This window comes from Durio zibethinus, chromosome 4, assembly GCF_047325235.1.
Source record: "Durio zibethinus cultivar Kanyao isolate XHJ-2024 chromosome 4, ASM4732523v1, whole genome shotgun sequence".
NCBI classification, from domain to species: domain Eukaryota; kingdom Viridiplantae; phylum Streptophyta; class Magnoliopsida; order Malvales; family Malvaceae; genus Durio; species Durio zibethinus.
Window position 1 is genome coordinate 13,217,740 of NC_143165.1, and position 15,219 is coordinate 13,232,958.

The 15,219-nt window shown below is 29.5% G+C and overlaps 3 protein-coding genes across 3 annotated transcripts; 1 reads left to right on the forward strand and 2 right to left on the reverse strand.

Annotated features, from left to right (window-relative positions):
- Positions 1-300: 300 nt before the first annotated feature.
- LOC111287943 (F-box protein CPR1-like) lies at positions 301-2,309 on the forward strand. The gene has a single exon (XM_022878639.2). The coding sequence runs from the start codon at positions 832-834 to the stop codon at positions 1,969-1,971; it is 1,140 nt and encodes a 379-aa protein (XP_022734374.1). The 5' UTR covers positions 301-831; the 3' UTR covers positions 1,972-2,309.
- A 1,283-nt stretch (positions 2,310-3,592) lies between these two features.
- LOC111288890 (uncharacterized) lies at positions 3,593-4,374 on the reverse strand. Its single transcript, XM_022879836.2, has one exon. The coding sequence runs from the start codon at positions 4,198-4,200 to the stop codon at positions 3,835-3,837; it is 366 nt and encodes a 121-aa protein (XP_022735571.1). The 5' UTR covers positions 4,201-4,374; the 3' UTR covers positions 3,593-3,834.
- Positions 4,375-9,908: 5,534 nt separating this feature from the next.
- Positions 9,909-11,479, reverse strand: NAC2 (NAC domain containing protein 2). The gene is made up of 3 exons (XM_089759699.1): positions 11,178-11,479; positions 10,746-11,053; positions 9,909-10,631 (listed from the first exon to the last, which is right to left on the reverse strand). Exons 1-3 carry the CDS (start codon positions 11,359-11,361, stop codon positions 10,083-10,085), a joined length of 1,041 nt encoding a protein of 346 aa, XP_089615825.1. The 5' UTR covers positions 11,362-11,479; the 3' UTR covers positions 9,909-10,082.
- Between the last annotated feature and the right edge of the window lie 3,740 nt (positions 11,480-15,219).

Genomic DNA, 15,219 nt, shown 5'->3' on the forward strand with positions numbered 1-15,219 from the left:
GATTTGACAAAGACATTAAGCTTTAAATGTAAGAAAATTATAAGTTTTCAATCTTATATTAAAAAATTATATGAATAAAAAATGATATATAAGTTGAGACTTAAATTCAAATTTAAAAAATTTTATTTATGAAATAAAATCATAAGATTTTTGAATAAAAATAAATAATATATTACAAATTAGATGTAAATTTTCACATAACTTACATGAAAATAACTTTTTACATCAAAATCTTTAAGAATAAGGATTCAAATAGGCAATTTATACAACCGTCTTAAAAAGTGACGGATGATATTCGATTTAAAGTTTCACAGTTGCAAACTTCTTTCACAAAATGTCTTAATCCAAATCTCCCTGGCAATTTTATTTTGTTCAATCTTTTGATTTTCTTAAGTGACAACTTTTAATTAAAGAACTTTGGGTCCAAAAAGAACTGAAGAGCGTGAACTCAATGAATCATGTGTCTAAAGTGATGCACCGCCCACACCGCCCACACCGCCCTTTTTTCAAAAGCTACTTTGGCACCTTTGGATTTTTGGTCAATTAATATAATGTGATCAATGATTGATCATCAAGAAATTTGGTTTCGTAATGGTTTTTCTCCTGATTTCAAGGTAAATCTTATCTTATCTCATGAAGAAGAGTGAAAGTTTTAGATCAGCACAAAAAATAAATTCTTAAAATATTATGGTTTCATGTGAGTTATGAAGCAACTATTGGGCTGTTTGAAGAGAAAAGTAGGCGTTTAGCCACTTCTTGTCTTCTTCTTCCCTTCCCCTTTCACTTCCCCAGATACATACTTACATCAAAAAGGAACTGAGGAAAAAGAAGATGTCTGACTATTTGCCAGTTGAAGTCATCCTGGAAATCCTGAAAAGACTCCCTGTGAAGTCCCTGGTGAAATTCCGGTCAGTTTGCAAAACCTGGAACAGCCTCATCTGCAACCCTTCTTTCATTTCAACCCATTTACAAACTGCACTTTCCAAACCCAACACTCACCTCCTCCTTCTCAGGTGCTTTAAAAATTACAAAGAAAACTACTTCTTACATCTTGACAATGATGACTTTGATGAGTTCAAGCAGCTTCACTTCCCTGTCATAGGTTGTTTGCGTTGTTTCATAGAGATTGGTTCTTGTAATGGGTTAGTTTGTCTTCGCCAAGATGTTTTGAACTTCATTTTTTGGAATCCTTCCATTCAAAAGTACATTACATTGCCAAAGCCAAGCATCAGCTGTTTGGATGATAATGCATATTCAATATTTGGATTTGGGTTTGATTCTAGAACCAATGATTACAAGCTGCTTATAGTTGCCGTTGAAAAAGCTGAAACTTTGCGTGAAGCATATTTGTTTTCACTTAATGAAAATTCTTGGAAGAGGGTTGCTGCCATTTCTCCCTACTATGCTATAGAAGGAGAAATTTCATCAACCTTTGCTAATGGGGCTGTCCATTGGCTGGCATATCAGAGAAGAAATGATGGCGGATTCAGGAATATGATTTTGGGGTTTGATATAAGTAGTGACGAATTTCTTGTGATAAGGTTGCCAGAGAGTTTGATTGATTTGTGTCCTATGGATTTGTCAATTATGAAATATGAGGAATCTTCCATTGCAGTGCTTAAGAGAGATTGGGAAGATGGTGAGCAGCTTGAAATGTGGATCATGAAGGAGTATGGTGTAGTTGAGTCATGGACTAAGGCATTACATTTGACTGACCAAAGTGGAAGGTTACCAAGGGTGTTGGGGTTTAGGAAGAATGGGGAAGTTTTATTGGAAGTGGATAGTGGAGAGATGGCTTCACTGGATTTGAACTGCCACCAAATGGAACATCTTGGAATTGAAGCAGAGTCAGGGTTTTTATTTGTTGATAGTTATGTGGAGAGCCTGGTATTACTTGACAAAGGGGTAGATGCCGGCAGTGTGAGTGGTGCAAGTCATTCTAAAGATTCAAGCGATTCTGATGCATCATAGCGAGCGAGAAAGTGAAATGACATAGGACGGTAACTGCATTCACCCGATATTTTCACAGCTGTCTGATTTATAGTGTGTATGGACTTGATATTTACTTAGGTTTGTCTCTCTATAAATGTCAAATTCAAGCTTGCATAAAAGATTTTTGCGTGACTCCCCTTATGTTAGCTTATTTGACTAAATACTTTGTATAAGCGATTACTTTTTAATTGCTACATAAGGGCGATTGTTAACGGTATTGGCCTTGGATATAGAAAAAACTTTGTGATATTTTCATGTGAATCCTATTGAGCAGACGAGATATTTTTATGTTCGTTGAAGCATCTCTGCTTGATATTTACCTTGTATTACATATATTAAAGTCTGTCAATCCATTTGATGATGTATTTTTTTACTTTCTGGTCATCATTAGTTTTTTAAAGAATGGTGAAATGCTTTCTCAAATAAAATTTCTTTTTCCTCTGTGTTAAATATCCCTGGGTTTGGCTGGTATTAGATCATCCATTACAAAGTAGGATGTCTTCATGCTGCCTTGGATTTTCAGTAGTTATAATCTATATCACACTCTTAAAGATCAAAACTACACTTTGATAAGTTTGCCTTTGTCAACTAAAGTAGTGATGCTTCTCTCTCACACATGCACACACGCGCACACATGTAAGCATGCTCATATTTACAAATTATGGCATGTCTTTTGTTTGAAGATCAAAATTAGAATACCCTTGTTTGTTTCATGTAGTAAGGGGCTATTTTACATTTAAAGATCAAAATTAGAATATCCTTGTTTTTTTCATGTAGTGAGGGGCTGTTTTACTTATTTTTTCATGTGAGTCTCAAACCAAGACATTATGTTTGTTTCCAATTGCCGATTCCTGCAATTCTATTTTCTCTTCATTATTTCAATGATATTTTTCTGAATTCTTGCTTGCCACAAGGAGCCATGTGGATATTTGGGCTATTGAAGCATAGACATGTCTTTCTTATGAAGGTGCAGACCTTCCATATGGTATTTTTTCTTTGTCTGCACTGCATTTCTTAGTTGTACTGAATCGCCCTTAGGCACTTTTTGTACTGACATCCATTTGAAATGCAAAATTGGCCTTTCTAATCTGGAACAGTCTCATTAAAGTACTTTTAGCATTCTTTGCATTTGAATTCAAGAAGAAATTCGATATGTGGTTGGTTATGTTTTAATTGAATGCTAGGAAAACATGTCGTATCCAAAGGTGTCGCCTAAATTCGGCTATATGCTGGCAGATTGTGATTTCAATTTTAGACAGGCTTGAAAATGCAAGCAGGTCTCCATAATCAGTAGTGATGAAAGTCATACCATGATGCTGTTTCACTGTGGTTGTTATGTTTAAGATCAATCCTGAATCAAGATAATGCACCATGATTGTGCTTACTTTGTGACTGAAAAAAATCATTCAAAGAAAGTAATGCATCAGAAGCATAAAAAACTGAAAATTGGATTCGAGGTTCGAAGTCAGAACCAAGAGCTGAGTTTCTTTGATTTTGGGATCTGATTTTATCAGCATATTTACATGAAGCTTATGAGCAGACCAGATTTTGAATTTGGGATTTGATTTTATTAGCAGATTTCAAAGTTTCCAAAGAGAAATGTACAAATCATATGAAGTTTCAAATAGCTGAATCGTTTAGGAATAGGTACATAGCTAAATCATGAACATGTAATTAACCATCCAAAAGACTAACAAAAATGTTGAAAATTCCATTCTAAACATACAAAATCAACCAAAGTTTAACCACCCAATCAAATCATTTACATATACTTCGTATATTCTTCAATTGATCAGAATTTTGCTGCTGTCAAAACTGGTAAAAAAAAAAAAGGGCTGAACCTTAAGCCATAGACATGTTAGAAAGCCGGCTTGGTGTTGGCCTGAAGTTCCACCACCGAAGTGTCATCTTCCTATTTGGTGGTGTTAATGCCCTCATCAATATCTCTTTGTTAGCACTATATCTCCTCATGTTCTTCTCCCCGGGTATCATGTAACCATGTCTGCTACATGGTGCTGAACCTGGATGGTTTGAACATGTACACCTCGGACGCTGTCTAGGAGCTGATGATGATGATGATGATGCCATGAAAATTTTTCTACGACCCTGATTCTCGTCCGCCGTGTCTCCTGCCGTGGGCAGCTTTTCCGGAAATTCTAAACCTTCTGTAGTTTGTTTCCCAGGGATGGTCAATTCACTCAATTGCATATTGTGGAGTAGGTGGTGATTTCAGTATGTAATTGGTATGTTGATGAATTGATTATGCCTAGTTCATTTTGATTTGCTAAGCTTATATAGATGGCATTTTTTTTTTCTTTTTGACTTGGTATTTCTTGGGAGGCTGCTTTTTCTATTCTTACCAATAGGGTTGGGAGACTTGGACCAAATTTTAGAGTTGGTAATTAATTTTGAGACTTGGTGGAGGTATTAGATGAAATTATTCAGATAAAATTTGTGAAGATTTTTTGTTAAAAATAATTTAATTAAAATTAAAAATTCAAATAAATAAATTTAGGGATATCAACTTATATTCAATAAAAAACTTGATTTTTTACTGAATGAGGATAGAGATGGGTATTACATTATGATTGTGAGGATGAAAATGTGTATGATTTTAAATTTTTATTGAATACAGAGATAAGAATGAATAATATAGCAATCGTTCTTTATCCGTACTTTAAATATATACTTATATATATATTTATTTATTTTTATAGATTTTTTATTAAATAATATAAATTATTATTTTAGATTAATTAAAATTAATATATTTTTATTGAAAAAAAATTAATATAAATATTTATAAAAAATTACTTAAATTTTTAATTTTTTTAAAAAATTATGGGTATGGGGATTAAATAATATATTTTTATTAAATAATATAAATTATTATTTTAGATTAATTAAAATTAATATATTTTATTGAAAAAAATATTAATATAAATATTTATAAAAAATTACCTAAATTTTTAATTTTTTAAAAAATTTATGGGTATGAGATTATCCATAGCTATTAAATACTCGTGAGGATGAGAATATGAATAAATTTAAAATATCCATTGAATATGAATGTAGAAATAAATATAATATAAAAATTTAAGGATGAAGATGAAGAATGTTCTATTTTATCCATATTTTATCCATTGACATTTCTAAATAAATTAAGAGATCTTTTTATATAAATCAACTATGCAAAATAAAGTGATATTTTATCTATTAATCTTAAATTTTTGCCATAACTTTTCTTTTATCGACACTCGGAAGGATTTTTACATGTGTTTTTTTAGCCACAAATGCATATTTGGTAGGGAAACAATCAAATTCATTCAACAGTAAAATGATAAAATTGTTTGATTAAATTTCAGAATTCCTCTAGGAAAGTTTATACACCCTTTGCTTTTTTTTTTTTTTTTTCCCCTTCTTTCAATGAGGTGGACCATTAAACCAACCCCACTGTTGAATTTTGACTTCCAAACAAACTTTTAATATAATTTTAGCCTTGTAAAGGTTTTATTTACTATATTTCCTTGTTAAATTGTTTTCTTTTTGGTATGTAAGAGTTTTAAGTTATACAATAAAAAGTAATTAATCTTTTATTTAATAAATTTATTTCATTAATTTTGATTTCGAATTTCAAAATAGGGTCTCAACTTTCAGATTTTATTTTTTTTTATTCAATAAAAAATGCTCTCAATCCTTGTAATTAACTGATTTCTTTCTTATACTTTCAGATTTTTACCGATATCAACAGATTCAATTATAAAATGACACAATGACGAAAATCTCTTCCATAAAGCTGCCAAATGACCCTTAAATTTGTTCGAGCATCTTCGCCTAAGGGTCAAAATTTTTATCTTCACTTTTCTAGGATTTTTTTTCACAAGAAAATGACTAAAGTCATAATCATTAAGCATTTGCACTTAGGCCAATTCGTTACTTCAGAAAGAAGAAACATATTAAATGCTGATAATCTCTCTTTAGGAACACAAATCTATCAAATTCTATGGAGTTAATGGTGAGTACTTTTGAGTTTATCTCATTTTTCATCAATGAAGACAGCAAAGATCCATCCCTCATCTTAACCTGTCTGCCACAAATCCATCCAAACCACATAAGAAAAACCCATTGCCAGCTTGTAGCAGCTGTGCAAATCCTAACCTTCTTTCCTTTTTCTTTAATATCCAATGCCAACTGTTGATTCTATCATCTTTTTTTCTTTTTAGTATCTGATTTCCAGATCCTGAAATTCTCTAGAATTTCCTTGTCTTTTTAAGCACAAGTATATCATCAAGGCAAATTGATTTGTTTAATCGGAAATAATTGACTTAATTAATTGACAGCCAACTGAGTATTAATTCAGAGATGACATGCATGTTAGATAAATTTTTAGAGATTATGGATTAGAGAATTTAAACGCGTAATGTTTTTCAAATGAATTAAATAGATAGGATTGAGATGTTAAGGGTAAATTACAAATTAAAAAAAAAAAAAACTTTAGTAATTGGAATCGGTGCCAGGAAAAAAGGGCCATGAGCAGCATAGGCATTGAATTATAATACACAGTCTCCATGGTCCAAGGATGCATTTTGTTCCTGGAAAAGCTCAGAATCAAGTGTCAATTTGTGGGTCAGGGCCTAATTAGGCTGTAAATGCTACTTGACTGCTTTTCAAGTTCAATAATGAATTATGGGCTTAAGATTTGTAAAGAATTTTAGTTGGCTACATACCGTCTCATCAATGAAAACCCAATCATTTTGGTAGGTTCATCGATGAAAGAAAATGAAAACCTCCCTATTTCTCACTTTTTTTGTTTTTTTTTTTTTATTAAGGTTCTATTTGGATGGATGATAAAATTAATTATGATAAGATTAAAATTAATTATAAAAATTACTATAATTGTGATTAAAAATTTGTTTAATAAAATATTTATGTTGATTTAATCTCATTGAAATTGATATTTGAATTCAACTAAAAATGTGGTAGAATCCAAATAGGAATCAAGTATTTTTCACTCTTTCTTGTTAAAAAAAATTATTTTTTGTTTAGATGGAGATCATGGGTAATGTTTCTTCATAAAAACTGTCCCCTCATTAACATTCATGATTCAACAACCATATCTCTTTCTTTTGCACTGACAACATCTAATTATGTATAAAATCTCAATTTAGCAAATGAATTCATAAGACACGGATAATACTTTGATATAAAATCTAATCTATAATATAAATTTACACATTTTGTATAATTAAATTCATTGTTTTATAAAAGAGATTGCAAGTACTAAAATTAAATTTCAAATTTATTAAATATTATATCTTAAAAATGATTACATAAATCAACTGAATTAAATATCTAATTTTAAGTTAGTCTCTTTTATTATCAAATATTAGGTCAAATTCATGTAGATTCATACGTGTACGTAAACATATGCACATGTTATACGTATTCGTATATATATGTATGTTTTATGTAAATGGACATGAACCTGATTAATAAGTTTCATTAAGAATGTGAAAAGAGATTATTATGGTAGAAAAATCTCATATTTGTGGAGATTTCTAGGCTTTAATTGTGTGATAGCATTGTCCACAAATTAAGATGATAACACATTTCATTGATTTTCAATTTTTATTCCAAAATTAATCACTAATTGATATGAAATTTTATAAAGTTGTTTTGTACATTTTCCTTGTAAAAGAATGTAATTAAAGAGCTTTTAATTTGAGTGGTTTTGAGATAATGATTCCTTTTGATGATAACCAAATGGTCCCATAGTCTCAAAGAGAAAAAGGCCAAATTAATTTGGGAGGTAGCCTATTGTTGTCAATTTGTGTGACCTCTAGGCCATGGAATATACTTAGCTATGCCCTATCAATCCAATGAAAGAAAATGACACCCACACTCATTATTTTATTTTATTTTTAGATAAAACAAAGAAAAAGAAAAAAAGTTTTGGGTTAAAGCAAGAATTATTTTTTTATAGATAAGTAAAAGAAAATTCAACTTTCGAAATTTCAAATTTAAACAGAGTATGAGTGAGTTTTATTAAGTAAATTTCAATATGCACATTTTTACTTTGCTCGAATTAATTACGTTTTTAAATATGTATATTTAAATTATTTTTTATTTTATTAAACATTTATTAATTATGCATGAACATATATATATATATGATAATTATATTTAATAATTTATATAAAATATAAAAATTATAATATCATAAATTATATCGATACGTTAAATACAAAATATATATTTTTTATTGTTATTAAATTCATATATAATATTTATTAAAATTTTAAAGTTTTTAATTTTTGTAATATTATATTATAATATTATATTTAAAATTATCAAATTTAAAAGCAACCGACGATAATGAGATATTGTTAAAAACTGTTCAAGGGAGAGATGTATCTCTTAGCAATTGGTTAATGGTTTGAAAATTTCTCTTTCATGTTACTCACAGCCTTACCTAGCGTTCAAAACTTAAGGCCTAAGTTATGATCTCTCCAACCCAATTTTCACATTGTTTGAAAAAGGCAAAAAAACAAAACAGAGAATCATTTTCTTTCTTTATTCAAACGTTTTAAATTGTTAGCTTTCGTTTTCGAGGAGATCAGCCATCTTTATCAAGTGAAAAGAAGAAAGTGAAGGAAAAGAATCACAGCTTCAAAACTGAAAAGAGATAATTATAGCTTTCAAAGCCCAACAATTGACAGGAAAGCTTGAAAACTGTGGCTGATTTGTGTAGCAATTTTTTATATAAAACAATTAATTCATATAATATAATATAATACAATATAATATTTCTTGCCACAAACAAATTAATATTTTTAAAATTTAAATTAGTTGATTGATATGTATTTCACAATGATGTAAATAATAATAAAAATTATAAATAGTAATATTTTTTTAAGAAAAATTTAGACTAAATAGATTACTCAATCTTTAGGTCAATGTAAGATTTACCGTACTTGACAACTTAATATATCACTTATAGGTTGTACATTTGAGATAATTTCAATAACCGATCATTGACAAAATTCGAACTCAAGAACTTTTCATTAAAAATAACAAATCTTAACTAATTAAACCAACCACTTATTGATTATAAATAGTAATATTTCTCCATATGCTTTAGCTCTTAATTATCAACCAATTATTGGGAATTCAAATCTATATATTAATCTTAGTGAAGAATGTTCTATTATTATTAACCAATAATATTATTTTCGTTGAGATTCAATAAAGAAATTGAATGAGAAAATAATTGTACAATTTAATAAGATATATATAGATATTAATAATTTATCCTCTTTTAAGATGTGGGAAAGCTTTGAATTGAGATTCATTTGTCCTCCCTCAATATATATATATATATATATATTTATAATCACATTGATTCTTCAAAAACCTGGCTAGCTGGAAAAATGATTGAAAAAAAAAAAAGAAAAAAGAATTTAAAGGCTTTTTTTTTACCTTCTAGGGTTCATGGAGTGATCCCAATAGATGAAACAGATACTTTGATTTAGACAAACCATAACCAATACATTCTCAAAATGTGCACCATCATCAACAATAAAGTTCTACAACAACTAGGATTTCAATATTGTATATTTCCTAGAGCAAAATATTTTATAATCATCATTCCATTAGTTTTATTTTTTTTTTCTACAGCAAGTTTCCACCTTCCTCATTTCCCCCTTTTCTTTTTTTCTTCTTTGCATCTATACATAATAAACAACAAACTATATACATATATATATGTATTTATATATATATAACTATATATTATAAAATTTACCTATGTCTATGGCCTCAAGAGATAAAATTTTGGCAGCTACCTATAACACTCAAAGAAACATTGAGGCCTGGCTCATCTAGTGAAGTACTGTTTTCTAACATCTTCCCTAACATTCAAAATCTCGAAATTTATCCCAATCCAAATGCTTCATCACTATTGGTGACTGTATCAACAAGTATGTCACATGACACTGATAGCTTCCAAGCTACTTGAAAATTTTGATTTTGAACTTTTTCTTTAAGGCATAGATGGTATATCTATGGAATACCCACTACTTGGAATTGAATTACGAGTACCAGTTCAACCCTGGAAGTTGGTATAGAGGCCGAAAAATCCCATCTCCAATTGATCCCAGCACTGTCTGTTGCTGCAATGGAGGGGTTTGTGGCAGCTGGCTAAGCAGAGTGGCAATTGAACCATTCCCATCTGTTTTCTCCATGCTTCCATCATTGATATCCCCATGAAATCTCTTGCTCGTAGAAGGACCCGCTGTGTCCTCATCCGTCCAGTAAAGTGATGGGAGAGTCCTTTTGACAGGATTAACCATAGACAGGACTGGCCTTGAGCTTGAACATCCCAGCTGACACATAGAACCATTGTTAATCCCATCACTGCCCATCGTGCCTTCAAACAGGCTATGCTCTTGATTTTCAAGCAATGTGCCAAAACTTTCGCCCTTTGTTGGGAATTGAAATTTTGCATTATGTTGGCTACCGATTGATATTGAAGGTGGTACTGGCCCAACTATGTCATCCATGGAGTCATCTTTATCATGATCCAGAGGTCTATGTGTGTTGTTTTTCTTATAGATTCGACATAGCACCCAATCATCAAGCTATAAACCAAAAGCAACAAAACAAAAGCACTTCTCATCAGTAAACAAATCAGTTTTCAAACAATCAATTCTTGATATAACCATAAACTGAGTAAACCTGACAAAAGTGATTACCCTTAGTGAGTTTTTCTTGTAGCCCAAGTCAAATCCAGGGGGTTTGTTGTTAGTTTTATTATCAGCAAGCCTATATTCATGCATGATCCAACTGGTTTTGATCCCTTTAGGGGGCTTCCCACCGTAGAACACCAGTGCCTTCTTCACACCAACCTTTTGACTCCCTCCTGAGGTCAATACCGGCTTATCGGTTCCGGTAGCCTTCCAGTAACCTGAAGTAGCCGCCCTGTTAGGCCTCGCTCCATTCGGATACTTCCTGTCTCTGGGACTAAAAAAGTACCATTCTTGCTCACCAAACGTGGCCTTAGCTGAAACCCCAAACAAATTCAAAGATTATTCATCATAGTCATATGTAAATATGTGACACTCAAATGATCAATCTATATGCACTTTTCACTTTCTTTTTCTCTTTTCCTGTATGCTTCCTTTTACCTGGTAATTCCCATGGATCAAACTTATACAAATCAACTTCTGCAATGATTGCAACAGGCAGAGGAGCTGAGGTAGCCTTTTTCTTGAGATAGTGTACAACTAGTTCTTCATCCGTGGGATGGAACCTGAATCCTGGTGGGAGATTAGGCTGCTGGGAGCCTGTCGACGAGTCAGTGCTCTCCATTTCTGCACCTTTATAATGTTAATTCAGTGATGAATTTGAGAAATTTTTTACTTTGAATTCTGCAGATTTACCAGAGAAGAAGAATATCATGGGCTGCTGAAAAATATTGCATAGAGTTGGCATCACCATTCTTTTAAATGGGCATAGAACAAAAGACTACGAAAGGTGGGGCCATGGTTTAATTCTGTTACTATATAATCCACCTAATCCCGACATGCCACGTGACGGTTCAAGGGTAGTATAGTCATTTCATATGTTGATAAACCATGCTTTGATCAGCTGAATCTAGGTTAAGCATTAGTCAGCTTCATTAAAAAAAAAAAAACCAAAAATGGAAATTTAATTAAATCATGGTCAGTTTTTTTGGATTTAGCGGCTTTTTTGTTTGAGTGATTAATTTAGGGGGTGTAATCTTGGTTTGGGGTTTTAAAAATTATGAACGAATTGATTAAAAAAATAAAAAATTAAATAAACTTTTATAAATAAATTGATCTATTTTTTAAAAAATTGATTCATTTTACAAATAAATGAATTGTTTTTTAAATAAATTGACCTATTTTATAAATTATTTTTGTATCTTTTTAAAATTAAAAAATTTTAAAAAAATCAATTAATTTATTTTGTTTTGATTTTTTTAATTTTTATTTTTTTAATCAATTGATTCAATTTCTTTTAAAATTAATTTATAATCGAATTAATTGACTGACTAAAATCGGATTAATCGAAATGGATCGATTACTCGCCTCTAATTGAATCCAAGAACAGCAGGTTGACAAAAGACATGCAGTGGTTGGTAGGTAGCGGGGGTGATAATGATATGACGTGAACTGAGGAGGCTCGACCCTTTAATGGATCGACACGTGGGACAGGAGTGGGGGTGGGGACCACTCCCCACGCAAGGCAACAAAAAGAGTAATAGGGAGGGACGAATGTGGGGTGGGACATTTAACAATCTTTACGCTTTAGATGTCATGCTTTTGCTATGCAAATCCCACCACCAAAAATTCATTTTTCAGTTCCAATATAAAAAAATAATAAAATCATGAATTAGTTAAAAAATTTAAATAAATTAATTGAATTAAATTTTAAATTTAATAATTATGTATGTTAAAATTATTTAATTATAAATAAAAATAGATGCATATGTAAATTAAAGGCACTAATATTTCCCTAAACATTGTTCCATGGCCTTAATGTTAACGAAACAAGATCATTTCTTACTTCATTCCTTTATGGGAGAATTGGAGGGGAGCGAAAAAAAATAAAAATATAATTTAAAATTTTATTGAAAATTAAATATGAATTTTATAAAAATAAAATATATATTTCATATTTAATATATTAATATAAATTATAATAAAATAATTTTATATTTTATATGTATTTAATGTAAGAGAAATATAATAAATTAACATCACATATCTAATTAACAGGTATTTCACTGTTTTTTTCAATGGCTAAAAGCTTGATCTTTCTCCCCCACTTACAAGGGGGAGGTTGGGAACTATGGCTAGGTGGGGTCAAAATGCTGGTTTCATGAAGTATCCATTAAGTGTCACTTCTTGTAGACCATTTCTTTTTCATCAGCAGTTAAAACCCACATTAATCACCACAATCACAATCTCAAATCTCCATTTCCTACAGCTCATCTCACATTATACAGTTATTTAGAAACGATAGGGAGAGAATGGGAAAATCATTCTAATGGCATCTATGGCTTTACTCACCTAATCTTTTTAATTTTCTACCACATCTTTAATTAGAGAATTAACGTAAAGAATGATTTTTAAATTATAATAAAATTTTTAATATAATATTTAAATTTAAAATTTTTTTAATATGATATATGAATTATAAATTTATTAATTAATATGATATTTATTTTTAATGTAATTAATTTAAACGTATGATATGTGATATGAACAATCAATCCTTAAAATATCATATTAATTAATAAATTTATAGTTTAGGTATTATATTATAAATTTTTTAAATTTAAATATCATATTATATATTTTACTATAATTTAAAAATTATTCATGATATTGACTCTTAATTATTCACAACAACAATATTAAACATTGATTTGAAATATCTTAATAAAAAATGGATCCCCTTCCTTTTATTTTTTTTTCCTTTTTCCTTTTTAAAAAAGGAAAGGGATTTAAAGAAAAGAGGATGGTACAATAAGATTTTAAGACCATGACTATGCTCCATTAAGTTCATGTCTTAGCAATTTCTCACAAGAATCATTGTTTTAAAAAATTATTTATATACCAAAAAAATTGTTTTAAATGTTTAATTTAATGTTTTGCTTACAAAGATTCAAAGCTTTTTTAATCATTTTATTTTCTTAACATGTTTAATCATTTTCATCAAAAACTGTGGTAGGGGATGTGACTCAAATATTAATATTTTTGACTCGAAATAAAATATTTCTTTTAACCTAAGTTAATTTTCGAGACACTATTTTGAATTGATTTTTTATGTATTGTCGATCGAATTTTCAACCTCCACAATTGATATTAAATATTATCTTTATCTCACCATATTATTTATTTATTTATTATGAGAAAGTACTCTAAGGGAGAAAATAGATTCAATTTTTTTTTATCTTAATCCTTTTAAGGAAAGATAACAATCCATTGATAAGGTTTGAGTTGTTTTATCTTACCATCTACTTCAATTAAGCACAAATGGAATAATATATATATATATATATATATAGATATATGTGAATAATTATTATTTGAAACTACTTGATCTTGAAACAACATGACTTATGAAATGAAGGAACACGAATTTAAAGCTCAATTTAATTAATTCATGTAATTATATTTAAAAAATGGTATTCAATAAATATAAAGTTCAAAATTTAACACTTATAATTTTTTTTTGTCTTTAAATTTGAATCTATTAGGATAATATTCACAAAACGTTGGTAAAATTTACCTTTTTATATTAAAGACCAATAATTAAGTGTCCGTAATTAAAAGAAACTAATAAAAATAAACTACTCCAAGAGTGTAACCAATCAACTAAGTATGTTAAAGCCTTGCAACATGAAAAAAAAAGGCATGGTGTTAGCAAAGGTATATAACTGCAAATGGTCCAAAAAATTGTCTTATGTTAAAGTATGGGTTGCCATAATTGGAATTTCTTTGTAGCAGCCAGATTTGCTCTCCAAAATTTCCCAAAATCACCACTGAAAATTCAAAAAAGCATGTGAGGGACGAACATTGATCCTTAAAAATTCCTACAAGTGATATATATAAGATCTCAATGCAACCCCACAAATAAATTTATTTTCTAATATTTTGTCTGATTTTGTGGATCTCACAATTACTCCCCCATTTTGAATGATTTCACATCACAATTGCTCTAGGAATCTGTTTGAAATCCTAATCCAATCCGAAGAAATTGATTTTTCCCACTGTGTCATGGCTTCATAATTATATAATGGAGGTTACGGATGAGAAAAAATTGAGAAAATCAAAAATTGATTTGAAATTTTTGATTCAGTCTGAATTAGTTTTTTTTGTTGGTTCAAATCAAATTTGAATATAAAATGTATATATTAAGTTTGGATCAATTTTGGGTCAAGATATGAAAAATAAAAAAAAATCAAATTAAATCAAATTATATATTTTTATTAATTTATATATATTTTAAACTTTTATAAACTAAAAATAATTATTTTATATATAAATCTTAAAATGTTTAAAATCCTATTAAAATAATATATAAAAAATAAAAAAATAAAAAAATAAAATTTAAAAACCGATAAATCGAATTGAACTGAATCGGTAATATTTGGTTCAAATCGGATCGGTTTCAAGAGAAAGTCGACTTGGATCA

Coding starts and splice junctions, on each gene's coding strand:
- LOC111288890 (XM_022879836.2), bottom strand. CDS start 4,200: ATGCAATTGAGTGAATTGACCATCCCTGGGAAACAAACTACAGAAGGT.
- NAC2 (XM_089759699.1), bottom strand. CDS start 11,361: ATGGAGAGCACTGACTCGTCGACAGGCTCCCAGCAGCCTAATCTCCCA. Junction 11,054..11,177: donor TGATCCATGGGAATTACCAG/GTAAAAGGAAGC, acceptor TTGGGGTTTCAG/CTAAGGCCACGTTTGGTGAG. Junction 10,632..10,745: donor ACAAGAAAAACTCACTAAGG/GTAATCACTTTT, acceptor TTTGGTTTATAG/CTTGATGATTGGGTGCTATG.
- LOC111287943 (XM_022878639.2), top strand. CDS start 832: ATGTCTGACTATTTGCCAGTTGAAGTCATCCTGGAAATCCTGAAAAGA.